Raw genomic sequence first — 27,177 nt, 5'->3', positions numbered from 1 at the left:
GGTTAGGCATGGGGGAGATTGTTCATGCCACCTACAAACTCAGGCTGCAAACTCCAGCCTCCTCTGGAGGAGAAATGCATTAGTACGTTGAAGCCAAAAGCCCAAGTTTTATCAGCGGAATTAAGATTCTGTGCATGTGGCAATCAAGGAAAGTACAGCTTGAACACATCAAGATTATTATTTTTAATTACTAATTGCTCCTCTCATCTAAAATTAGATGTGCAATGCCGTCACTTTGCCAGTGCAGTTGCCCCCGCAGAGCAAAGCCTAGAGACCCGGCAAAGGGCCGCGTGGGTGCCATGAAACTCTGCGACTGAGAATTTCTGCCTCCGCATCCTTCCTGCGCCTCACCGCTGGCCACGCAGGCAAATTACCTGGTGTCCAGCGACCAGTTCATCCTGCTGCTGGCACCCAGGTCAGCGGCGGAGCGAGGCCAGGATGGCAGCTGGAGGCTGCGTGGGGAGGGGAGAGAGACTTCGTGGTGCCCAGCAGTGTCAAGGTCTAGTGGGGATCTGCCGGTCATCTATATCCTAAGCTGTGCAACATTGTGGCAGGTTGCCAGCAGTGAAATGACTTTTTACTTATTTTATTTTTTTAAAAGAAAAATGGTTTTCTCTTAAAGCTGGGCTTTATCTTTTAAATATGCTTTGTGTGAAAAATTGTCAGCATTTCTGGAATTGCCCATTTGGTGACAATTCTCTCCCCTGACATGCTTTAATCAAAAAGTTTACACAAACATAAAGGGAATGTGTTATTCATCATAACCCTCTTTCTTTTATCAAAGAAACATATTGTTATTCACGCGGGTTTGGGATTTTTTTTTTGTTTGGAAATTGAGATCTTCAGGAGTGATTATGAGAAGAATGCTGCGAAAGATGTCAGCAAAATATGAAAACTGAAGATGAACCCTGTGAAATAGAAACAACAAAAATCTGTCAAAAATATTTTTGAATTAACACCATTTCAGCCCTCTATGATTGGTATGAGCCTACAGAGGCCATGGTCCCTGCTATTTCATGAAGCACATCCTAGTTCGACTTCAGTTTCTGAAGCTATAGGCAGAAATTACTGGGTAAAGTCTCTCTGGGTGGAGAAATTCAATTTAGATCATCAGGAAATGGTCCCTGTTTACCTTAAAAATATATGATTTGCAATTACTAGATTATTATGAAGAATGATATAATAGTGCTTAAAATACACAATGCTTTTCATTTTAGTATTCTACTCGGAGCATTAGTTACCCTTCCTCAAAGTTGTGACAGCTGGATAACTTTTATTGCCATTTTACATGTGTGGAATTAGAAATAACCAGAGTAAAGTGAGTTGTTCAAGGCTAGCTAGAGAAGTAGCAGTAAAGCCATGGTTAGGCTTAAATTATGTTGTCACTCTTAAGCAGATTTCTCCAGATTTCTCTTTCTTAAGGGTCTAAGAAACTCTAAGTATTTTCAAAAGTCCCAAAGAGATCTCATCTGGGCCTTTAGGTGTCTGACAAGCTTTATAAAACTCAGCTCATGAGCTTTACCTGTGACTCCCACTCAGTGGCGGTGCTGTGTAAATTAGACCAAATTGGACCCAAGTGAGGGCAGTTTTTGCCACTGGGATTTTTCCCAATTACTGTTTGATCTTTCCACCCAAAATATGTTCCATAATTAAATGCATATCTCAGTCTTCTGACTCTAATGGGCCATCAGATGCCATGGAAGCTGAGACAATGGTGCCCTGGAACATATGATCTCTTTGTCCATGCTGCAGAAGACTTCAAAGAAGCTCAAAAATAACTATTCTTTGGGGTGGACAAACTCTGGGACAAACAGCTTCTCTGGGTAAAAATTTCTACTACTGTTCTGAGAGCTCCTCAGCCTTTTTATCACGTCTGAACATTGAGTCCAAATGCAATGTTTTACAAAACAGCAAAACCTAGTAACAAAGCAGAATCAATAAATATAGTGCAATTCCCTTTGGTGATTCAAGCTTTCTGTTAAAATTAGGATCTGATTATAGCTGTGGAAACCTGTTTTCCCGAATCCTGACAAACACATTTTGCTTTACATGAAACCTTTTCAAAGCTGTGGCCAAGTGCTGTTTTTAAGCTCTTCATAGTTTCCAGCATATTCTTTCTCTTTTCCCACATAGACACACACTGCACAAACACATACTTCTAAAAAGTCTTATTTTCTACTTAAGAAATAACAAACCCTAAACAACAAAAACCCAAATAAGCAAAAGCAGCCAAGAATATCAGAAGGAGAGGGAACTGGAACATTGTCAATGCATTGTCAAAGCCAAAGAGTTTGCTCAGGATGTCTCAGTTCTGAGAAAGTTTTTATAACACAGATTGCAAAAAAAGAGACTGTCTAGCTCAGCTGAGAAACTTGACCCTGTATCTCCCAAGTGAGTCAAAGTGGCCTGGAATGAAAAAGCCCACCCTGACCTAGACACTAAAGGAAATGAAGTAGACTTTTGTCCACCCCAGGTTAGTATGTGTCTAACCACAAATATGAAAAATAAGGGATGTGATCCCATTTTCACACAATTATTTTCTTTCAAAAATTTGCTCAGCAGGTGTTGATTTTATTCCAGCCAACCAGTGCTTTGAGATCTGAAAGTTGTTCATGAAGTGAAGTGGTTATTCCCTAGTCAACTCTAGCAAAACTCCACTAAAAACCCAACTATCCAACCTGACAGAGATTGGTCTAATCAAAAAAAGAAGCAATAGCAACATTTCACAAGTTGGCTTTTTAGCACTGAAAGCTGAAGGACTTCCAGTGTAGCAAAACCAGAACACCTCCTCCTTCAGAGGTCCATTCTGGGATACAGCATGGTAATACCACCAATAAAACCAACAGCGCTTTCACAGCATGACTACACTCTGTTCTTACTCTTTCTAAGCCTGGAGATCACTGGTTTCTCTGTTAGGTTTAAAGATTAGAAGGCTGTTTAGTGCAACAGATGTTTTCTTTGGATTACCAAAAGCAATGTAATTTCCAGCAGTGAGAACACCTGGAACAGCTAATCCCTGCTATGTATTGCAGACCCTCTAGCACTGCTTTTCCAACTGAGCAATGGGTCAGGCTGCAAGGAGCTGCAACAGTTACTGCTTCTGCAGCTTCTGCCTTCAGGTGGCACAAGGGGTACTCCTGGGTTCAGAGCAAAGTGCTTCAACCCATCCCCTGTGACTTGAGCCTTTTCCTTTCTCCCTGCTTGTTTCTTTCCCTCTCCTACAGCCCTGAAGGATTAGAGACCGAGTAGGAGACGCTGGGGTAGGAAAGCTTCTCGCCAAGCTGGAGATGGGTCAAACAGGACCTGCAGGTCCTGGGTGGGGGTGGGCAGAGTGTGCTGGAGGAGGGAGAGGAGCCCCACTTGTCTTGAAGCTTTCCAGAGTCCCTCCACCCCACACAGGCCTTACGCTGTTGTCTCTTCCCATTCCCTCATCAAACTGAATGTCTCTGAACAACCTCCCACCCTGCAAACTTTCTGATTCTCACCATGGCCCTCCTGTCCCAAGGTCCCACTGATCCCTCTTAGATGCCCTACATGCTACATGCAGTATCACCTGCACATCTGAGAAGCCTTGAGCTGAATCGTTGCTCAGACCTGCAGTGCTCGGTGGGAATGGAGAACCTTTACATTATGGACTGTGCTCTACAGTCGTCTTTGCCCATTTCAGATGCTCTGAACCAGGAACAAACATCACCTCCGCTCACAGCCAAGAATAACATGTAAGTGATGGAGAGCGCTAACCAGAGATGACAGTACTGTGGCCATGTTTTCCCTACCTACTTAACTTGAGTGAAAGCAGCCACACTCTAAAACAGCCTTTCAGCAGCCTGGGATGATTGAGTTAGAAGAACGGGGTGATTATATATAAAATTGATGAGTGCTACCAGACCTGAATGGGGACGTAAGTCCCTTGACAGAACAGCTTCTAGTTAACTGTAGCAATTCTTTGTATTTCCTCTATATTTACTTTGGTAAATTGAGGCTATGTCAGTGGTACATGCAGGAAGGAGCCATGGCTTCAGTAGGATTTGATCTCCAAAGAGGCTGACAAGGGGTCCTGTGCTTAGGTCCCAAGCCCAGTTGTTCTGGATCCATCCCAGTTTAACCTTAATGAAGTGGATGGACCATTTCCCTTCACCTTCTTTAATAAACAAGTTCCCAAGCCACTGAAGTAATCTAACAACCTCATGCTGTGTCCGCAATTTCTGCAGCATCCTTTACATGACAAAGCAGTGTGGACTGACCACAATAATTCACCCAGTGCTGAGATTATTTCTCTTGAGGCAGTGTTCAACATTACAGCCCACAGTGCAACTTTTTTTTCCTTCCTAGTTACGTTGGGGCATGTTTCTCTATCATAATTCTGTTCTGAGGTTCCCCCAAGGTATTGCTCTGGTCAGTCAGAAGAAAAACAGAAAAATAATGCACCTTCATCCTGTTTCTGCATATGGGTCATTCATCAGCATAAATTTGACTTTACAAACCAGGAGGAAGCTGTTCCGTGTGTTGAATAGCTACAGATTTCCAGGCCAGCAGTCACAACATAGCAACAAGATGATTGCTACACCTATGAACATTTGTACAGCTGAAACAATTAATAGTGTCCAACCTAAAATGATGACCTATGGCTATCCTTGATTGCTCTAACAGGGACAGTATTTCAATCCATTAGGACCTGCAGTTTCTTGCAGTTACTGATACCTGATCTGTTTTCAGGCCAGTGAGTTATTTAGATGGTTCTTCTTGAAATGCTTTTTTCCCCTTTATTCTCTGCTCACAAGAGCTGAACATCTGCTAGCAGAAACCAAGTCTTCAGGCAGAGTGAAAGCTGCTTGTTTTCTCCATTTAAATAAAACATGGAATTGGCAGATGGAAGGCAGAGAATTCTTGCCCTTGCACCTCTGATAACATTTGTTAAATTCAATGCATTTTGGGTGTGCTTTGTGCTCAGTTGGTGCCACAGGCATCCTGATGGTATTGGCATCCTGAAAGCTGCCTGCAAGACCCAGAATGCAGAACTCTGAGGCTGTGGGGAAGGACAGTCTCAGGGAACCATTTGTGTCCATCTTTGGGAGATGGTCAATCTCCTTAGATGGTTTCTGTTTGAATCTGGCCATTTCCGGCTACTCTGCCCTGGGATAGGACTTCCAGGGACTCTGATTTGAGGATCACACACTGATGCAATCTGGGTCACCACCACTTGAATACGGAGTGCTGAGTCTAGTGTGAGCAGGGCAACCCTTCAAGGAAGCCCTGGCACCCAGGGTTAACACAGAACATTGCACTAAGAATGGGATGCTGAATTCAGCAGCTGGAGCTGCGAGCAGTGAAAGCACAGGTTTGCACACTGAAAGCACCTGGAAGTAGATAGAGCAGGTTTGTCTCTCAGGGAACTCTTCAGCTCCCTGACTTTACTGAAAAATCCTGCGCACATCCTCTCCCCAGCACATCACCTAATAATGCAATGATCCAGCTCACGTGGTTGCATATGTATCCTGTTTAGATGAGAGCTGTATTGAATGTGTGTGCATGAGAGATTCAGCACAGCTGTAGGTTAATAGACAAGCAGGAGGAAGACCTCATGTGGAGCAGATGCAATGGTGTGTTTCAGACCTAAAGGGAGTGTGGGATAAAACAGGAGCTGGGCTATCAAGGAGTCAATGGTACAAGGCAATACAGCATGTTAGCAAGAGATAGAAAAGCAGCCCAGGGGACATGAATGGAGACAAGCCCTGGGGCAGATTCTGTTTGTCTCTTTGGCAATACACGTAGTGAAAAAAGCAGAGCTCATCTCTAGCAGGAAGATGGACAGTGAGGTAAAATTCTGCCAGGGAAGGAGGAGTGGGGAAGTGGAGGATTTACTAGCTCAATTTTTTAAGCAATTCATTTTGCTTTTCAAGAGGCTCTTAAAAAAAAAAAAAAAAGCCAGTGAGTCAAGAAGCCCTAAATTAGCTAGGAAGGCACTTCAGCAAATCAAGGGCTTGATTATTCTGTGGTTTGCCCTAGATTCAGGAGAAGATGTAAAATAAATATGCAGCAAATATTGTAGGGACAGGCCCATTTGCAGTGGAAATGGGGCAGAGGGGAACGTGACCATGGACCCTCATGGCTGCAGCTCCACCTTGTGAGTTGGAATGTGTGTGCAAAGGGAAAACTTTAGCTCCCTTGAAACCTCCAGGAAACCTCCAGAAAACTTTGTGCTGTGATACTGCCCTCAGAGGAAGTCGGAGACCTAGGAGCACCTTGCCTGGATGTACATGAAGGGAAAAGGTATTGGAAAAGGAGGTGCAGTCCCAGGGTCCCTAAGCTGCAGCACTGAATTGAAGTGGAGGCAAAAGTTGAGTGTGTGAAGGTGCATTAGAGAGTGGCGAGGACAGCCGGGAATGTGTTGCCTCTCTACATTTTTGCTGTGCAAGAACCTTTGTGGGTGACCTTGAAAAATGAAGAAAGGAAGACAGTCTTGGGAAGGAAAGTGGGCTGGAGAGAGGGAGAGGGTGAAACCCCACTCATATTTCCCAGTTTCCCTTTTCCGCGATGCCACTTACCCTTCCTGCTCTCCTCTCCCTCTGTCGCCTCTTCTGTCGCCTAATCTCTTGGACTTGTACCAGCCTCCCTCTAAGCTTAAACTTCCTCCCTTGAATCTCTTATTAATCCCTTTTAGCCTTTGGTGCCTACAGGCACCAAAAAGTAAGAAAACTCCAGTCAGTGCTCATGCTAGCCCTATTCCAGCTGGATTTTGTCATGTTGAGCTGACTCAGGATACATCAACAAACAAGTCAGCTCACCTCTGGTCCAAGAGGGGCTTCACTGCAAAACAATGCAAAATTTGCTATTTTTGTCCCTAATTTCTCACTTTCCTGTGTGAAACTTGCATGTGTGCCAACTCCCTTGACCTCTCCTCCTCTAGATCCTCTCTGCATTGCAGCCATCCACCGGAACCATGATAAGGTCAGGCTTTTACACCTGCCACCAGTTTGGTACTCAGCTCTCCAGCAAGAAATAAACTTGGTTTCGAGTGCATGCTAACTTATCTCCTCCCTTACTAGAACAAAGCTCATAAAAAGGAAATGTGAGGCCTCCCTGAGGGTGCTGGGAAGACGCGGTGGATAATAAATTTTTGGAAGGAGATTTGAGAAGTGGATTTTACTCACTCCCTATATTAATAAAGGCTTATCATATTCCTTTGCAAAACCAGAAACCACATGGTGAGACACCGTTTTTAAATGTTAATGCATCTTTAGAGAATAATCAGTAGCGTTTGATGGCTTGTGCTAGCTCTAGGAGAAGCTTTGTTGCTTAAGAAAAGAAACAGCATTCATCTAGAGTTTCTTGTCATTACTGGATGAAAGAAAGGTTACTGCTTTAGTTACAAAAAAAAAAAAAAAAAAAGAATGATAAGCACTATAAAATACTTATCTTCCCAGATGTCTCTGGGATAATGTGAGCTGAAAGTAAATGCTTATCTCACTGAAGGACAACTTTTGGTGACATGGCTTTTTTTTACGGAGCTAAATTCTTTTTAGAGTATGGGATAGAGGTGGAGGGATTTGCTTAAAACAGTGAAATAATTACCAGATATAGTGCCCCTGCAAGGTCTGCTACTGAGTCACTTTATAACTTTGTGTAAGCCACACAATTCTTTGTGTCTCAGCTTCTGCATTGGGACAATAATTGGTGTAATAGTCTCACCCACATGAAAAGTATTTTTGACATCCCTACAAGTTACCCTATGAGTGCTAGATATAACATGATAATATATTTTAAAAACACAGCTTTCTGTATGTATAGTCATCTAAAGGAGCATATCCTCATCAGCTGGCAGATATATATGTTTATTGAAACCATCTATGAGCCACGAGTAGCTCATTTCCAGGCCTGAGTTCAGCGCGTATCAACAGGCAGTGCTGGCAGTTGGCTGCCCAAAGCATCTGCTTGCTCATGCATGAAAGAGCAGAATTTCAGTCCTGGATACTCTTTGATTATTCTCGAGAATGGACTACATTTTAAAAATAATTACAGATTTTGGCACTTCCACTTCTGATATCAGATAAGGCACGCCCCAAGAAAACATTTTGACCAAAACTAAGGTCTTTTTATATATCTCTTAACAAGCACAAAAAAATGAGGCCAGAATCACCATTTATTTTTGATATTCATAGGCACATGCATTTTTATTTTTAATTTTATTTTTTAAGATGATAATTTTCCTCATTTTTGTTACCTCATCAGGGATTGTCTATTTTCTGTTTTCAATTTAGATGCTTGCTTTCTTTTCTTTATTTTATACACCCTGCTGACAAAATATAGAAATCATGTCAAGTAAGGAAGTGTATTTCCTTTCTGAATAGGTGTATTTCCTTTTCGCACCCCAGCAAACTGCTGTTTCACACATGACAAGAAGATTCCATTTTGGGGAGAATAGTACTTAACCATTAAAAAAGAACAAATAAGAATGAGGAGGGAAACCACTGTCTGATGAATTTCCCTGTGAGGAAGTTAGGTCGTTGTGTGACCTTGGATGATTAATTTTACATTCCAGTGTACATGCTTCCTTCTCCATCCGTTCTCCTGTCTTACCTGCTTCACATTCAAGGTATTCAGGGCTAGAACTATTTCTCATTATATGCACATTTAGCAACTAGTACAACATGTATTGCCACACTGTAAAATCCATGTATGAATAGCACTACACAGCTAAGAGTGCACCTTGTGCAACACACATTGGGTCATGGAGTGACAGACACACATGATACCAAGCCACAGACCCCTGGAGTCCCCTGTCTCCCCATGGGAGCATTCCCTGGGGACCTGCCTCTGAGATGGTGGGGCAAATGCCAGGGACACACACATTTGGGGGTGATGTGGTGAAAGCACTGAGGCATGTGGTGGAGACAGGGTGTCTCCTGAGGTCAGGCAGTGCGAGGCTGGAGCAAAATGGTGGTATTTCATGTTGATTGCTGTGAGGCCAGCTCTGCAGGTCTATCAGCTGCATTCACACTGGCAGAAGGCCTAATATGTTCACCTCACTTGCAAGATCACCTCTGGAAGACAATTCCCTGGAAAACAATGTGCATGTTTAAATGCCATGGTAGGGGCCTGGGGACGCCAGGGCTGGACTGCCTAACTCCATCTGGTCCATCTGCCATGTAATGACCATGTGATTTATCGGAGACAGGCAGGATGCCCTGAGAAGGATCCTTTCCAGGAGTGCCCTGATGTTGTCCATTGCAAGGGCGGGTGGTATTTGGAGAGAGCCTGAACTTTGACCAATGCTATAGATGCCACGTCTTTGTACTACCTCACACTCCAGCCACTGTGGCCTGGACAGCTCAGGTTTGGTGTAAATGCAGCCCTTCAATCTGTTCGTACAGTCTAAACCTTGAGAAAAGTCCATGTAACCCCAACTGGAGTCTTGATCCCCTAGTCCAACCCCTGGCCATGGCTGCAAGGATCTATCTGGTCACACGGACCTTTCCCAGGGCCTTACGTTCAAGGCGTTCACTCACTGTGGGGTTGTATTTCCTAGTGGGAAACGCAGGCTGTTGGGGATGTATTTCCTAGTGGGAAACGCAGGCTGTTGGGGATGTACTTCCTAGTGGGAAACGCAGGCTGTTGGGGATGTATTTCCTAGTGGGAAATGCAGGCTGTTGGGGATGTATTTCCTAGAGGGAAACGCAGGCTGTTGGGGATGTATTTCCTAGTGGGAAACGCAGGCTGTTGGGGATGTATTTCCTAGAGGGAAACGCAGGCTGTTGGGGATGTATTTCCTAGCAAAGCCACTGGAGCCTCAGGCAAGCAGAGAAGTCTCATTTTGCCTTGCCCAGCTCCTATTGTCCTCCACACACTTTCCCTCCCAATATGCTGGACAGAGAGCCAGTCACACAGACACACATGCTGCGTGGCCCATAGTGTCTCTGCTCTCATGTGAAACACATTTTCTCCAGGCAAAGGAACAAAGAAAGAAGGATTGATCTTAAAAAAAAATAAAATAAAATAAACACTTGCACACAAAGGGGAAAAAGAAGAGGGCAAAACTTTTCCTTACAGTCAGTTGTGATTTCATAGGGGGAGTTGAGGCGTGCATCTCCGCAGGGTGAAGTGCTCACATACAGATGGAACAGGATGTTCTCACGCAGCCTGTAGCCTCCCTCTTTTAATCGCACGAAGATTGATCGCTCCCAGTCTTCTCGCCGTTTGCTATGATCACAAAAGAGGTTCCAGGTCATTTGTTACATGCCAAATCAGAAACATTTCTGCTCTCTCTCTGTGTTTTTCTCCCTGTGTTTGTTTGTTTTTATTAGCACCTGGCATCATATATTTTGCCTACTGACAACAAGAGAAAAATAATAAGCTTCTCCAAGTAAAGAAATGTTTGAAGGAGGTCAGATCTGTCAATGTGCTTTTGGCTGGCTTACCTGGAATATATTCTAACAATAAAATGTGTAGATATTTGAAGGATAACTCTTCTTCTTCACATGTACAGATGCATAAACATATTGATTTTGAAGTGGTTCTGGTGCATGAAGAAAGGAAAAGTTCTTTTAGGCTCTCCTGGGAAAAAATCAGCTCTGCTTATCAAAGTGCCCAGGCAGATGCTTAAATCCCACTAACATCACTGTAACTGAGATGTGTGTTTATATGTGTTTATATGTGTTATTTTATTACCCTTGTCAACCTTCCCCTTGTCCCCAGCAGACTCAGACAGAAATGAGCATTGCTTTTCTTCCCATTCAACCAGAGCCACCTATGGGAGCTCCAGCCAACAGCCAGCAGTGTCTTCTGGGTCACTCAGCATTTCTGGAAGCCAGAACCCATCCTGAAAAGTGAGGACAAAACTTGCACAGGCTTTTCTCAGCTGAGTTGAAGAAGATACCTATTAAGATGAAGCTTTTATCCCTGAAGTGGTTCAGCAGCTAGATGGGGACACAGCGCACATATTCCATTAGCAACAGCTGCCCGGGAGGCCAAATCCCTCCCCGTCCTGCAGTTTACAGCAAGAGCTGGCATTACAGCTATGCTGTGGTGCAGTTTCTCAGATGATTTACGTTTGTGGAGACATGGGTGATTTCTCTGACAGACAGCTGTCTCTAATACATATACTTGGGTGATGGTCATGGTTATAATTTTGAGGGTGAAAATGTGATTAGTGAAATTATAATATTGAAAATCCATTCGCACTAATGCCCTGGTCTTTCTGTCAAAAAGTCAAGGATCTTTTTATAGGAATACCTCTGATCAGAATGGCATCTGCAGGTAATGATTTTCCAAGGAGGCTCTTAATAAGCCAGAATTTTACCCACTGCAGGACAGCCTATTTACCGAAGCAATTTCTGCTGGTTTCTCTGCCTCCTGTTAGTGCAAACAGGGAGGCTTTCTACTCAGACTCCGAGCAACTCCTTGGATTTAATCCAAGCTGCCTCTGCCTGTTTTTCCCTGGTGCAGCCTCTGTGCTATTGAAGCTGTTTGGCTGTCACTCTTCCATGGTTTGGGTGTTTTGTCATTTTTTGATGCTGGGATGCGTTCGCTGTCAGGTGGAATTTACAGGCACATTACCTCGCCTGTCAGGAACGGTGAGCCATACCGGCTTCCCGAGCATGGGCTGCCACATGCAGCTCCTTCATTTTTCTCCTGGCTGTGATGGAATTTCCCAACTGCACTAATTATATTATCGCCCTGATACAAGCCTCTGAAATAATAAAATACCTGTAAGTCCTGCTGCTCGGACTTTAGAGCAATTGCAGTTGCTATTAAATAATTCACTGCAAAATCAACCGGGAGACTACAAAGCTGTGCAGTCCTAACGCCTGCTATTACTCTGTTAAACCTTATTAAAGCGGGGTGGGGGGCCACTTGCACTACTTAGAAACAGTTGCTAGGTAGGCTTGGAGCAGTCATTCAGTGGGCTGAATTACAGGAGTTCACAGTAATCAGCACCCACCCTCTTTCGACTAGTTATAGTTTTTCACGGATTAACCTTGCTCTCTTCCCACTCCCTAAGTACGGGAAGGCTCTGTGGCCAATGTGGCTGACGGCTTGGGTGATGGACAGCTGCTCTCAAAATAGATGGCAGGGCTGCAGGACAAGGCAGCTTGGCTCTTCTTCCAGGAGGCTGAGCTTGTCTTTATCCCATATGCTCCTGACCTGCCTTTGGGATGGCTTTCTGGGGATTTTTGGATGTGAGATTTGTGCCTGCACAGTGGCTGAATGGATTTAATAATGAAACTCTGAAGTTGTTGCTATAAATGAGTTTTGGATGCAACAGTGTCATTGGAGGGTTTGAAGGGGGTCTTGCGTGTGGGAGGCTTGGGGAACTCCAGACCCAAGGGTGACACGGGAACCTCGTAAGAATGGGTCAGGTGGAGCATGAGGTGCACTTCTGCAAAGGCACATCTGCCCCAGCGCTCATACCTTCCTCCTGCCTTCCCTCTTGGATAAACATTTTGAGCTGTGACGGGGGAAATGAGTTTGGAGTAGCAGTAGCCGTTTCAACGCCGCTTTGTGCTGCCATACCCGACTGCACAAAGCAATGAGGAGAGAAGCGCATAGTGAGCCCACAAATGTCATGCATTCCGCAGGTGGCATTAGTGTGTCAGTTCAACATGCTGACGGTGTCTAAGAGAGGCAGAATTTGTCCCCAAATTTTTGCCTTTTATGCACTTTCTATCCTCTCTCATGTAATATTTGACAAATGATTGTAGGTTCAGCATGAATGAGAGAGGAAAATGCAGATTAGAAGTTAGAATTTCAGCAGAAGAGTCAGGATATGAGACTGATTCAAGAAAAATATTTAAGAAGGTGCCTTTTAATCTTGTGCCTAAAAGATCATCATTATTTATCATAACACACGCATACACTTTGAGCTGACTTTTAGAGGATTTAAGCATGTACTTATGGTTTAATATATGTGAAGTGTTTTGCTGAAATAAGGCCTTACTCTCTAAAAGTGAAGTACAGGAGCTATTTTTAGCCTGTAAATGTCAGTATAGGAAGTTTCTAGTACTACATACATGTCTGCTGTACAGCATGGCATCCTAGAGAAACCCTAACAGCAAGCTTAAAAGGGAAGCAGCTGAGTCCATTAAGAAACTACTGGGACAGAAGCAAGAATTAGTAGATGTACAATAAGAAGCTGGCTTAATTGGAGAAAATTCGACTGGAGTGAGTGAAGAGTATCCAGTGCTTTTTTACATACAAAATTGACAGTGGTTTGCATCTGACTCCCTGGAAGAACTTAGTTTCTGGTAAAATTCATCCCTCTGGAACCTACAGGGTTACTACAGCAGTGAGAAAACTATGCTGCTGATTTATTTTAACATTAGGCTATTAGTTTTAGTTTTCTTAAAAAAAAAAAATTGGGTCTTTGTTTCTTCCCTATAGACCAGTCAGTATAAGTAATATAAGTAATCCCACTGATGTAAATGCAAATTTTACTGCCATCATTGCAAGAGGAATCAGATTATAATTTTTGTGTACCTTTTGACTGAGGTTTATAAAAAAACTTTTCAGAAGGTCTTTCTCTTCCTTCTTTTGTACATCAGAAAATTCGGGTCTTGCTTTTTATCTTTTTGGTGAAAGTCTTGAGAACTAGAGGATTAAGGTTGTCATAAAAATGAAATCTGGGAGGGGTAAGGGTTTTAATCAAACTGGTTAGAAGCTGTCAGGCTTTAGCTGTGTTTTTTAGCTTTTATTTAACTCAAGCTCAAGACAATGAATTGTTGAAAGAAAGTTTCCTTTTGAAGTATTTGTCACTCCTACTTCTTAGAGAGGATAGAGTTCCCATTCTGGAACTCTCTCTCCCAAGAAACGTCAGGAAAACTACACCTCAAATGTCTGGAAATATGAAAGGAGGAAAAAAATGTAATTTAAATATTGCTGTAACTTTGACTCGTGGATGAGATTATCTGCCCTGAGCCTTTTACAGTTCAAATATTTGAAGCAGTCACCCTGTGCTGGTCTCTATACCAGTGGAAAAAAAATGGCCCCAGTATAGGGCAATGCATCTTTACAATAGCTATCTAACATAGGTCTGTTGAATCACACTCCAGAGATGCCCATTTCTCTGCACAGATGAGCCCTGGGGGATCTAGTTCACACTTGGCTGACTAATTTTTAGACTTGTCAAGTGAAGTGTCAAGAGGCAAATTCCACTCAACGTATTCATCTTCCCCCACCATTCATGCTACATCCTGGCTTTCTCCTGCCTCCCTGTCCCTGCTCTTTGAAAGCCCTCATGCTACATTCAGATAAGTATATGCTTTCCTTTCACTGAAGTCAATGACAGTATTTACAAATTCTGGAGAAGGCGTCCCTTTACAAGGAAAACAACATATTGAAAAAAATCTTATATTGAAAATTGCTAAGGTTTGAAATCCAGCTGCAGAGATCAGTTTGTGTAGGTAGGCTGGATGGGAGGAAGATGTGTGAGAAATAGGGAATAGTCTCTGCAGAACTAACTTGCCTGTTCCATGGGGAAGGATGGAGAATTTGAGCTCTTTGAGGCAAGAACTATGTTTTAACTCTTTTTTGGAGTTAGGGAGTTGTCTTTTTGGTCTCAGTTCATGCACCACTTTGTACAACAGGTTTCTGGCCCATGAGAGGACTTTAATTTGAGCTAGATTAATGCAAATGCATGGCAAAACAGATGCCATCTTTGTCATTCCCCCAAGCCTGAGGAGTTGATGGCCAGTGAGTTTAGCTGTTTAACACACCTGTCCTGCAAACTTTCCTTTTAGCTATAGCATTAAGTGGTTTCTTTGTCAGTTGGCGTTGTCTCTCTTTTTCTAGAGAAAAATGTGCTTTAATATGCAGAAAATGTGCTTTGCACTTCATTTTGAACACCCCCATTTTCTTGCTATATGAATATGCTCCTGAATGAGTACTGGCAATGAAGAATAGGTTATAACTCACTGTTTTGCTTCCACCCAGACTTCAAGAAAGCAGAACATCCTTTTCTGGTTTGAAAATATTTGCAGTTCTGTCTATCAAAGGTGCTTAGCCTTGACAATTTTGGTTAAAATTTTTGTCATGTGTGCAGGTCAGGGAAGATGTGATGGCTGTTCTTGGCTGAACAGAGAGAGATTTGAAGTTATTGTGAACAGAGTTTGTGCTGCACTGAGGATTCTCTTAACAAAAGACTGTTAACATTGATCCAAATAACACAATAATATGACTGAACATGTTAGGGAGGTGGATCAATACAGTAGTTTAAGATACAGTGGTAGCAGTTCTATCCCAAGAGACTACAGCACAAAGCAAGTACTAGGGTCGCTAACTGCTGAAAACACAGTAATTTAATGTAAACTTGAAAGCAATACAGATTGAAATAGAAAGACTATTGTTTTTGATTAAACCCTTTAAGGCTCTTGTCCCCCTTTGTTAGCCAAGCTCATCTACTCAGTACACCCTTTTGTCTTCATGCCTGGCCTGAAGTGAAAATAACCATTATTCTTTTTACTCCTGATTCAGTGCCAAAAATATCATAGGTGATCACTGGAACACACATCCTGCTCAGAAATCCTTGTGTCTGTGACCTGATGCAAAACCTGCTGAAGTCAAAAAGGAGTTTTTGCCTTGAGGTTACTGGCCTTTAGATAAAGCCCCACGAAAACGCAAGCAAAAATGAAGGGCAGAAGAATGGCCTATAGATAAGGGCTTTTTATTTATTTTCTTTCTTTCCTTCCTTCCTTCCTTGGTTCCTTCCATATAATGGAACAAATGCCACCTCGACTTCACTTTTACTTGGCCAGGAGAAGAGGATAATTCAGGCTGGAAGGGACCTTAGGAAGTCTCTAGCCCAACCTCCTGCTCAGAGCAGGGTGAGCTATGAGATAAGACAAGGTTGCTCAGGGCTTTGTCCAGTTGGGTTGCGAAAACCTCCAGGGCTGGAAACTGCGCAGCTTCTCTGGGCAGCCTCCTCCACTGCCTGATTGTCCTCATGGGAAAAAAGACTTTATATCCAGACTGAACCTCTCCTTTTTCAACTTGTGTTTGTTGTCTCTCATCCTCCCACTCTGCACTGCTGTGCAGAGCCTGGCTCCATCTTCTCGATGACCTCCCTGTAGGTAATAGGGGGCTGTTGTTGGGTTCCCCTGCAGCTGTCCCTTCTCCAGGCTGAAAAAGCCCAGCTCCCGCAGCCTCTGCACAGGACAAGTATTCCAGCCCTCAAGTGTCCTGGTCATCTCCACTGAACTTGTTCCTGTACTGGGGGCCCGAAGCTGGATGCAGTATGTAGAGGTGGTCTAACGAGTGCTGAGTAGAGGGGGATAATCACTTCCCTAGATCAGCAGTTTGTAGATCCCAGGATGCTGTTGGCCCTCTTTGTTGCTAGGACATGCTGCTGGCTCACACTCAGCTTACTGTCTGCCAAAACCCCCAAGTCCTTTTTGGCAGAAATGCTTCCCAGTTAGTCAGACCCCAGCCTGTGTTGTTGCTTTCCTCCCAGGTGCAGGACTTTGCATTTGTCCTTGTTAAATTTCATAAAATTCCTGTTGACCCATTCCTCAAGCCTGTCTAGGTCCTTCTGGATCTCCTTGCCCTCAAGCATATCAACTGTTCCCCCTAGATTTGGTGTCATCTTCAAAGTTTATGAAAAAGCACCACAGAGCCTTTTCATCATTGATAGAGGTGTTAAACAGGACAGGTCCCAGGATAGACCCCCTGCAGTACCCCACTTATTACTGGCCTCCAGGTAGAGTATGATCCATTAAACATTTAAATGGATAAATGGTTAACCATTTAAAGGGTAACAAGGGGGGTTTGTTTGTTTGAAGATAAGAACAATAATACTCATCGGATTTCTCTGTAATAACTCTACATACTATAATATTTTAAAATATCATAAAGAAGGAGTGATAGGATCTTGTGCCAAGTTTACTGATTGTTAACACTGATCGGCTCTCTAGCAAGTCAATGAAGGCACTGATGATCAATAAATCACTTCCTTGAGATATTTCAGCAACAGCAAGGAAGACAGGAAAATGCCTGCAGTGAGCAAAATGACCCTCTTCCAATCTCTGACTAGTGAGTGATGTTAATAAGCCTGAATGTAAAGATTTGTACAAAATCATCAGGCTTCATAAAACACAACTTTATGAGTCATATCTAATAGCTACTGAAAGAAAATCAGCTGAAGTAAAGGAGCTCATGACCCAACACTCCAGACTATCTAACTTGTGGGTTTTTTTGGTACAGTGTAACGGTCATTCATCAGCCAGAGACTCAGAAACAACAACATAAAGAAACTAATAGTTCAAATGTCTGGAGAATGGATCTGTTCAACAGAAGACCATATAACATTCCCCAAGCATCAACAGAATTCAGTTACCTTAAGTGGAGCTCCAGCTGTGAGTAAAGGAAGTGAACAAATGCCCTTCTTGCCACAATTTCTGCATGGCAGTCATTGACTGCAAGCCCTTGGTCATTAATGTATTCTCCATTTATACATTTGGTACCCGATGACAGCACAATAACCTGAGCTTGCCTGATGTCCAAACCTGTAGAAAGAAAAAAAAAGGGTTGTGAAGTTGCCTGGGGGTGGGTATGATATCATAATTGTTAAAGTTCTTGCAGCCCACACTGTGATGTGGCAGCTGAGACAGCCCTAATGGGATGCTTGTAAAGATGATGATATGGCCTTTGGAATATGCAGGAATCTCACATCTCTGTGTTATTAGAATAATAAGGGCTATATTTCAACCTTGCTGCTAATTCTAAGATAAAAGCTTGCCATGAAGTTTACTTGTTAAATCAATAAGTACATCATAGGAGAGCACATGCTGTAGGGAGGTAATAAAGATCTCCTGCAGTGCTGATAAATGGCCAGGTTTTTATGAGCTGTTGAAGACATTTTCTGGTGGGAACACACACTCCCTGTAATGTTAGTTTTCATTGCTGTTGCACTAGAAGTGCTAAATAAAATGCAAGTAACAGTTTTGGAGCTGCTCTTTAAAAATCTCAGAGAACAAACAGATCTGACTTTCAGTCCAGTCTCCTTTTCTGTTTCCCCAAGAGCAGCTACATCAGTGCTCTTCCATTGTGCCCCCAGGGATGGAGAATTCCTTGTTGAGACAGGCTCTGTCCGTCTGTCACCTTTCCAGATTAAAGAGGATGGCAACTGAAGGATATGCCTTTCTTGTTCCAAATAGACACTTTATAGGATTAAATTCTGATTTCTTTGGCGTCAATGGTGAAATGCTCATAGGCTTCAATAGGACCTGGGTTTCACTCCAGAATATAGTTCATTCAGCCCTGAGGACAATTTCAAAGAAGAGTTCAGAATGAACCGAGTCAAAAATGAAATAAGTTATTGAACAGCACATTTCAGGATGCATCTCTCTGAATGACAGAGAAGCAACTCTTGGAACAAAGGACTGTTCTGGATGATGGGTGCTACATCTGGATGTGACAAGATGTGCTTAAAAGTGTCAGACTGTGTTTGACAGCTACACACAATTACCGTGTGTAGGCAAGCACACATGCAGCATAGCAAGTCAGACTGCTAGGGTGCCATTTGGTTGTGCTCATGAGGTCCCTGGTGCCATTTGAGATGTCCTCGGTGTCTTCCATAATCTCCAGCTGCTGGTGCAGGAAGGCTGGTGTCCAGGATGCTCTGCGCCATCCCCACCCATCGCGCATGGAAGTCCCCGAGGGTCACTCAGTGGAATTAGACGCCTACATTCAAGCAGCTGAATCAAGCCTTCAAGGTCTGAATGGATCAGTGATTAAGACAGGCCTGAGGCTACAAGTACCCACAGGAAACAATCTTACCATAGGCCAAATATTTCTGGTTTTAACACATTTTACTGGAGAATACATACTGAATCTGCACACACATTTACTTTGTTCTTATTTCTATGATTTTATTTTAGCTGGAAAAAAGCTCTGAGATTTATTTTGTAGAGTCAGCAGCCTTTTTTGTGTTGAAGTCTACTGAGTGGCAGGAAAAACAAGAAATTGCAGAGATTTTTCTGGGTTGGAAGCACCATGCTTCGGGCCATGTTATCCCATAAGACCCATGGGTTGGATATGAGAAAACAGCAGAAAGGAGAAGGAAAGAATATTTTAAAAATAAAAGCCTGGTGCTGCTGGTGCTGCTGGTGATGGAATTAAAAATTGTTTGTGTTTGTTCTAGTTTTGTTACTATTGTTGAGAAAGAAAGTTTGAGGTAGACAAATGGCTTCCCCCCCGCCAAAGAAAGGTATTTATACTCCGAATTGCTTTGGTGTCACTTTGCTTTAGGGGCACTGCTTTTATGAGAAAGGTAATTGGTGTCTTAGGTCAGACTGATGTCCATCTAGGTCCTTTGCATTGGCTAGTACCAAACATTTCATGAGGCTTTGCAAGCAGCAGAGGTTTTTGTGTCCCACTGAGCATCTCAAAAGGTAGTTTATACTTGCCTAACCAATCAGCATATAGTACTTTCCTTGGCTGGAAAGTTCATGATAAGAATCAGCTATTTTTTGGTGCAATTTTATTTATTTACAAAGAATGTACACAGAGTTTTATTTTCCTCAACACAGTAGAAATAAAACAGCAAGAGGCAGTTCCCTGGTTCAGAAATCCACAAGCCTTTTCGCCAGCCAGCCCTGCACCTGAGGAGCTCTGTCAATACTCCTTCTCAGGGCAGTGATACCAGCTGCCTCTTCCTCTTTTTATCCTGACTTTCTGCTTCTTTCACCTTCTGAAGTATGCCCTAATGTGCCTCCCTGTCTCCCCCTTCACGTTGCAATCAATGCACCGAGCTTTGCAAATACAGAGAAAACCATCTTGGGAAGCCATCTTGTTCTCCAGGAGGTATAATTTACTCATCCCCTCCCAATCAATCCAATGCTTTGTGTGATGCGTTTTATTATTTCAAACATTTTACCCGTAAATGAGCTTAACTCCCTTCTAGCATGAGGATAAGTTCATTAACATGCCTGGCATTTTCTGTGAGGTATGGATTTGTTCACAAATCAAAGGCAGTTTTACAAAGGCACCCAACATCTATCAATGCAGCAATAATATGAATGCCTCTGATGTTGTTTGCTATCACAGTGTCCACCCAAACGATAATACCAAGCTTGCTTTGGATGTTCATTTTTGGGTGAATTAACTCCATGTGTCAGCTGTCAGTAACACGTAAGTCGTCACATGCTGACACAGACTAATGTGTCTGCCAGTCCTGGCGAGGTACATGCATTTGCTGAGCATCACATCGATGTTTCCTGGGGTGCAGACGACGGTTTCCAAGAATCCACAGAACCAGTCTGAGTGTTAGACACTAAAGGTCTCCAAGTATCTTCCATTTGCAGTGACAGAAAAATAACCCCTGCTCCTCCATGCTCAGAAATACCAAGAGTTCTGTCTCCCTATCAAAGCACTCAGAAACAGGTGTACATGACTTATACATTAGTTCTGAAATATTTACACCTCACTGGGGAGCCAAATGAGGAAAGTAATCTGTGACCAATGTACCACAGTTCAGCACTGCGTGTGAGGGCACCCTGCATGATGAGAAGCAACCTGACAGTTGCTGTATGTGTTCAGGAGCATATATGCTAACAGATAGTTCTTTTGCATGCCTTATTATATCCATACATAGAGTTGGAGTTTTATTCCCTCTGAAATGCTTGATATTACTTCCCATGAATACAAGAACATGTCTGTGAGAATAAGACACGTGATGCCCAGTTGGTGAAGGCAAATTTTATCAATGACTGATCACACTGGCATTTTACGCAGCATTTCCAACTCTTAAGCCTAGGTGCTTCCTACTAGTCATTCACTATTGATAGGCACTTCTGTACACTTGTCTATTTTGTATAAGAAACAATCATTAGTAACTGTTATTAATATTTACTGACTGTTTTATTTTGCCTGCAGAATACTTTATATTTATCAAGTGATTTCTAGTTAGGAATGTTGGACCACCTCCTAAAGATTGATTAATTTAACCTCAAAACGTGGCAGATCTAGAGCTAGCACATCATCAAGTTATGCCTGGGAAAGCTAAGGCATTGAGCATGACAAAATCCTTATCTAGCACTAAGCTGGCACCACCAGCTGTATGCCCCCTTCCCGGCTCTGGGGTATAAAGCAGGATATTACCCTAAGCTCTTAACACAACCCGTATTCTTACTGAGGAGAACCCATCTCAGATTAAAGACCCAGAGATCTAACTCTTTGTTCAGGTCATTTGACAAACAAGAAGAAATGGGCTACATTATTATGACCTTAACTTCTGACCCATTGATTGTCAGAGCTCATGAAGCATTTCTTTCCCTCACTGCCTCCCGTAAAGTAATGTTTGAGAAGACATTAGGTTAACAGTAACTAGAGAACGATTTATAACAGGCACCTGCATTAGGTTTCTATTATTTGCCTAAAGACTCCTAATAGTTTTCAATTTGAAAAGGAAATGGAGCAGGGGAAAGGAGATTGGGGAGCTGTGTCAGCAAGCAGGCTGGATGCTGGCTGATGCTCTGTTCACAGGGACAGCTGGGAGAGCAGGAACGGAATTGGCCACATTTTATTGCCAGAAATTATGCCAATTCATTAGCTACATTACAGAACAAAAATATATCTATAAATGACTCACCCACTTCGATCACAGATTCAGTCTAATGATCTGGTGAGGTAATGAGTCTTTCTCGTACTCTGCTGAAAACCTGAACCTCTCCAGGGTTCTGGCCCAGTTGCCCAGAATTTTCTCCTACAGTGAGGTGGGGGGGGACCATGACCCTGACAATGTTCATTTTTTTCTTTTTCAGTGATAGTCCAGACTTTCCTGTCATAGTTGAGCAGCTGAAGAGAAAATGGGTTTTATTATGGGCCATTTTCAGTTTGCTGACACCAGCGGTGGGATTCATCTCAGCTCATTTTGAATAACAAGAGTTTAGATGTCTGTGGCTGAGCTAATTGCTATAGACTCCCTTTATAGTCAGTGGAGAGAAACTTTCCTGGGAGGTGATTCATCTAGCCTCTTTTAGCTATTTGCTTTCGGATAGTCTGAATTACACCTCAAAAGTGCCAATTTCTCTTCATGAAGTCTGATGACCTGTAGCTGACTAGTGGAGGTGTAGTTTTCTGTATTGTAGACAACTGCTTGTGATAAGATTTCTTCCATCCCAAGTAACCAAAGATCATGAATCAAAAGCCCCCAAATCATGAGTCTGAAAGCAGAACAAATCTAATATCTTTTAAAATTCCACTCTCTGATTTTTAAACTTCCTGAGGTCATTTTTTTCCTTTTTTTTTCACGCTAATTAGGAATTTTTTTTTATATTCATGCTAATATACTTATGGATGGTCAGATTACCTTGAGCTGGGCCACTACACAAACAAATCAAATTCTGTGGGGGGCTATTGCCAATGCTGTCCTCTCTACATTATCTCTGAAAATATCAGTCCTGAAACCACAGAGCTTGCAATAGAAAGGATTCAGAAAGATGCTGACAGAAGAGACAAGTAAGCAAGAAAAAATATGAAGGTTTTCTCAGCAAATAAGTGGGGTATGGAGAACTGGCTGACATCTTATGGACTACAGTTATGAGCTGTGCTTTTAAGTCAGTCATGACAATAAATGCAAACTGTCTATACCCATCTGCTCTGAGAGACAGCTCTACCAATAAAACTGGAGAGGCGGATTCTTGGCTAGTCTAATCAACGTTTCAATTGACTTTAATAGACATACTCTCACTTCTAGTGTGCAATGGTCATAAGACCTTCCCTAATGAAGAATTTGTAGCCCTGCCAATGTGAGTGTTGGAAAAGAAAAATCAAAATCACTAGGTAATTGCAAGAGGTGTTGACTGTTACATGCAATCAGTAAGCTGCATTTGCTTACACTAAATTTGAATCACAACTGCTGTATATCACAGAAAGGCAGTGACTTCTCTTCAAGAACTTCTGTGATATTCAGTAGCCTAAATTCATATTGAACTGAATTGAGTTTGTGACTGCTAATGCCAGCATACAACTGGGATCACACTTGGGCTTCGCAGCAGCTGGCACAACACATACAGAAACACCAGTCAGTATGCAAGCCTCTATTTCACTGCATGTTTTAGACCCTGTTAGCAGTAATGAAATCTATCTCCTTTTTCAATATGACACCATGAAGACAACTCACTACCTGGAATATGTTCATTTCAAATAAGAAAAAAAATTATCAGAAAAAATCAGGTTTGATTAATTAAAAAAAAGCCCACCTCTTTTACTGGGTTGGAGACAACTGACACAAAATACTATGCAGTAAAAAGAGAAGCCAGAAATAATGATAGTGTAACATCAGCCCTTGTGAATAATTCATAGGGTACTATTTCATGTTATTTTAAATGGTATTGCTTCTCTCTCTGATAAGCAATAATTTTGTGTTCTTTCTTTACCTTTTTTAACAAATCAGTCAAAAGGATTCTCCATTGCTGTCTGCAAAAAAGTGTATTTGGAATAATTTTCGAAGCAGCTTAATAGAGCTCTGATCACACAGGAGCTTTTTTTTTTAATAGTCTCTACTCATAGCTGAATAAGTTCAGGTTTCCATTTCAGGTTTGTTTAGGGAAGGAAAATTTCTTGATGCTACACAGCACTGACAAGTCCTATATTATTTTCTATTATCTGCTTCCCTGGAAGCTCTACTATATCAGTAGAATGACCTTAATTTTGTAATAAGAGATAGTTAAGACCTGAAAGGGCAGTGATTTTGGAAGAGCTCCATGCAGGACCATGTCAGGGGTGCAGTCCTGCAGCTGAGTGCCCCAAGGCAGGTCTTTACGCCTGCTCAGAGCCCGGCTGCATGCAGTGCCTCCGGCAGACCCATGGCTCTGGCTGAAGAGCTGGGGGCCGCGGATGTGGGCAGCATCCAGCGACAGATGCTTCAGCAGAAGAGATGAAGAGCTCCCCAATTTCTGCTGTACCAGTTACAGTGACTGCGATAAGTCTAGTGAAAAACAGGAACCAGGGACTTTAAAGGAGCACACTGTCTATAACCCATAGCTCTCAGCTGCGTGTCCAGATGAACAAACCTGAGGTGGATGGCAGTGGTTTATTTGATGCAGTGGCAGACGAAAAACTGGGAAGGAAGGAGAATGTTAAGGACTCATGAAATGTAATAGTAGGAGTCTGAGGAAAAGACAAATATAGAGCTAGCAAAAATAAGGAATAAAAAGATTGCTGGTGGTGAGGTTAATGATATGTAGAGGTGTAAATGGATACAGACTTTGAAATGCTGTGATCGCACAGGGATTTCCTTTCTTGATGCCAAACTACTGTGGGTTATAGGAAAGTGAATATATTATATTTCTGTGGGAAGAGGGAGTTTGGAGGAAACCTTTGAGAGTATTTTCTTCCCTTATTTATGTGGTGGTTAGTCCTGCCTCTTACTGCACTGATGAGGGAGGGCTAGGCTCTGTGGTGCTCTTCATCTTGGTCAGTGAATGAGCAGGGGCAGAGACTCGGTCCTCTCTGCCGTGATCTCTGATCCCTACGAGGTGGAAGCAGCACCCAGAGTACTGTCTGCGAATGGCCATGGCTTTCCTTTAATAGCCAGGCATAGTAAACTTCCCTGATACCAAGGACACTTGTTTGTAAACAAATTTCAAATCCAGTTCCAGTGGAAGAAAAATCGCTTTCTGAAACAAGCCAGTTTTGAACTGCTGGATCAGGTCTCTGGATGCCTGAAAAAAGGACAGTTTCATCAGTCCGTTTTTCTACACATTTCTGTGCAGGTCTTTCCAGTAAGTCTCATGCACAATGAGGATTGCCTAGCCCAAGAAAAGCATGGAGAGAAAGCTGCCAAAGTGGAAGTGAATCAGAAAACAGGGACAAAACTGCTAAGATCTGCAGAAGAGAGGGACTCAGGAGGAAAGAGTACAATTAAATATGTAAAACTTTGGTAAGTTACACCTATAAAAGTGCAATAAGTGCCTGCAAGTATCTGAAGGGTGCAGACTCCAAGGAGTGAGGTGGAACCAAAAGTCTACGGCAGTATGACAGGTCCTGGGATGAAATCACAGAACATAAAAGACAGGCTGAATAACTGGTGAGAATTTTTAACAATGAGGTCTATTAGATGAGAATAGTCTCCCAAGGTAGTGTTAAAAGCCCCATTGCTAACTGATTTGTTTAAATCTAAACTGGAAAAAGCACTCAGGAATGCACCACAGGGAACACTCTTGCACTTGCAGGGAAATGGACTCAATGACTTAGTGGTCTTTTCCAGTTCTAATTTCTATGGTCCATTTCTCTCCTCCCCTTAGTGGAGGGAAAGGATAAAATCCCATCAGCTTTGCTTCCGAGGAGCGTGGAAGGAGACAGTGCTGTGCTTGCAAGCATTGACGACCCTTCCCTTCCCTTCCCTTCCCTTCCCTTCCCTTCCCTTCCCTTCCCTTCCCTTCCCTTCCCTTCCCTTCCCTTCCCTTCCCTTCCCTTCCCTTCCCTTCCCTTCCCTTCCCTTCCCTTCCTCTCTGTGGGGTTTGGGAATCTGGAGGGGGAGAAGAGAGGGTCAACCCTGGCCACTCCATGCTTCATCCCCAAAACAAATCCATAAGGATTTTTTTGTCTAAATTAATGGTGACACAATCAATATTAGCTGGGGCTTCTTTCCTTTCCTGTGAATTTGAACACAATTTTTCTCCTCAGAAACAGAGCTGTGCAGAGCCTTATAGATAATTCCTATTTTAAAAACAGAACTGACTTGCAGTATCTCTGCCAGGCCCTGAGTTCCGCTATCTGTGTTTCTCTAATAAATGCTGGATCACTAATGCTTAAGCATTAAGTAAATTGACAATCTTACACTGCTTTATATGCTAGTGAGAGCCTTAATTGCAGTGAGAAAGGATGAAGCCCTGAATGGGGGTTTTGGCAGATAAATGCAGGAGAAACTTATTCTTAAATACTTTTTTCTTAAGTGTACTTGCAGTTTTAAAATCTCCCTATGTTTTTCACTAGCTCCTGAAAGTAAAAGCAATGGTTGATGACAATTAGCTTTTATTTGCCCAGGAAGCATCTCTTTTTTTTTTTTAGGATGAGATGCACTATATGCCTTGAGACTGGGACAGTTTCAAATTTGGCCTGTCATAGACCAGTATGAAAATCTGAATTTTACAGTTCCTTGCTTGACACACTTAAGGTCAGAAACACAAGTTTCTGTTTTTTATTTTCATGTTTTATGTTAATTATTCTACCCATCCTGGCGGCCAATGCAATCATGTGCAACACAAAACTGGGGCCTCACCACACCCAGATTTTGAGAGGTTTCAGTAACTATTTCAGTTGGAAATATTCTTTACACAACGAATACCAAAAGGTAAGTCTAGAGACTATAAATGTTTTGGGATAAAAGGCTTGGAGTCTGAGAAGAGCTAGTTGCTCTGAAATGGAAACCAGAACAATCAGTAGGGAAGAAGTGGGGAAGAAGTTTGCCACTGGAGCTGCCGAGAAGTCACCAGCAAGAAAGGCTGAAGATACCTACAGCAGTGGGGCTCTCCTCTGAGCTGAGGGGAAGCTCCTCAGGTCACTTGGGATCCACTGCTGCAGCCCTCTCCCAGTGGCAGGCACCCACTTTCCTGGCACCTTCACCTGGAGAGGAAGGCAGTGGTCCTCAGTCTTCCTCTGAATCACAGCTGCGGCGAGGGGAGAGGTAAAGGCTGTCACTTTTTTCACTATAACCTAGAGCACTTATGCAGTAGGTGGAAAAGGGGGTTCAATGCCCTCCTCAGACTGGGAGATTCTCCCATGGGAGAGCCTAAGCCTGCTGATACGAGAGGGGTGCTCTCCCCTTTTCTGCCAAATCTGGGCTACCAAACGGCAAAGACAACAGGGTTAGGTTAGTCAATAAAAGCAGGCAGACGTGGGACTGTGGGACATACTGGTTGGGGTTCTCACCTATAAAAGTGAAGCCCTAATGACCATGTCCCAGCCTGCATTTTCTGTCTCTTAGTCAGTGTACCTTGAATTGTTTCCTGTTTCTTGGCACTAATTTAAGAGAAGAGTGAGAGAATGGCCCAAAGTCACACTTGCTGCGGGGTGCTTGCAGTAGCACACCTAAGCCCATGTTTTAAAAGAAGCGGTGAATGTGGTGGAGCTACACTTTTAACTGTAAACCCTCAGACTACCATTTTCCTGGAATTTGGAAACCTGCTGTTGGGCTGCAGAGATCCCCATCAGCCCATTATAGGTCCATATTAAAATACTGAGTAA

General features: G+C 42.8%; 1 protein-coding gene across 1 annotated transcript in view; it reads right to left on the bottom strand.

The window, feature by feature from the left end:
• Positions 1-27,177, bottom strand: part of ADARB2 (adenosine deaminase RNA specific B2 (inactive)) — a 324,958-nt gene that overhangs the window by 28,582 nt on the left and 269,199 nt on the right. Inside the window, exons 5-6 of the mRNA XM_013952567.2 lie at positions 17,324-17,492; positions 10,046-10,197 (exon numbers count right to left, since the gene is read on the bottom strand). Of these exons, the coding sequence (XP_013808021.2) occupies positions 10,046-10,197; positions 17,324-17,492 (321 nt within the window). The remainder of the gene's footprint in view (positions 1-10,045; positions 10,198-17,323; positions 17,493-27,177) is intronic.

Source organism: Apteryx mantelli, chromosome 2 (assembly GCF_036417845.1).
Source record: "Apteryx mantelli isolate bAptMan1 chromosome 2, bAptMan1.hap1, whole genome shotgun sequence".
Taxonomy (NCBI): Eukaryota; Metazoa; Chordata; class Aves; order Apterygiformes; family Apterygidae; genus Apteryx; species Apteryx mantelli.
Note: the sequence above shows the minus strand (reverse complement) of the source record. Positions and strands in the feature narration are given on the sequence as shown.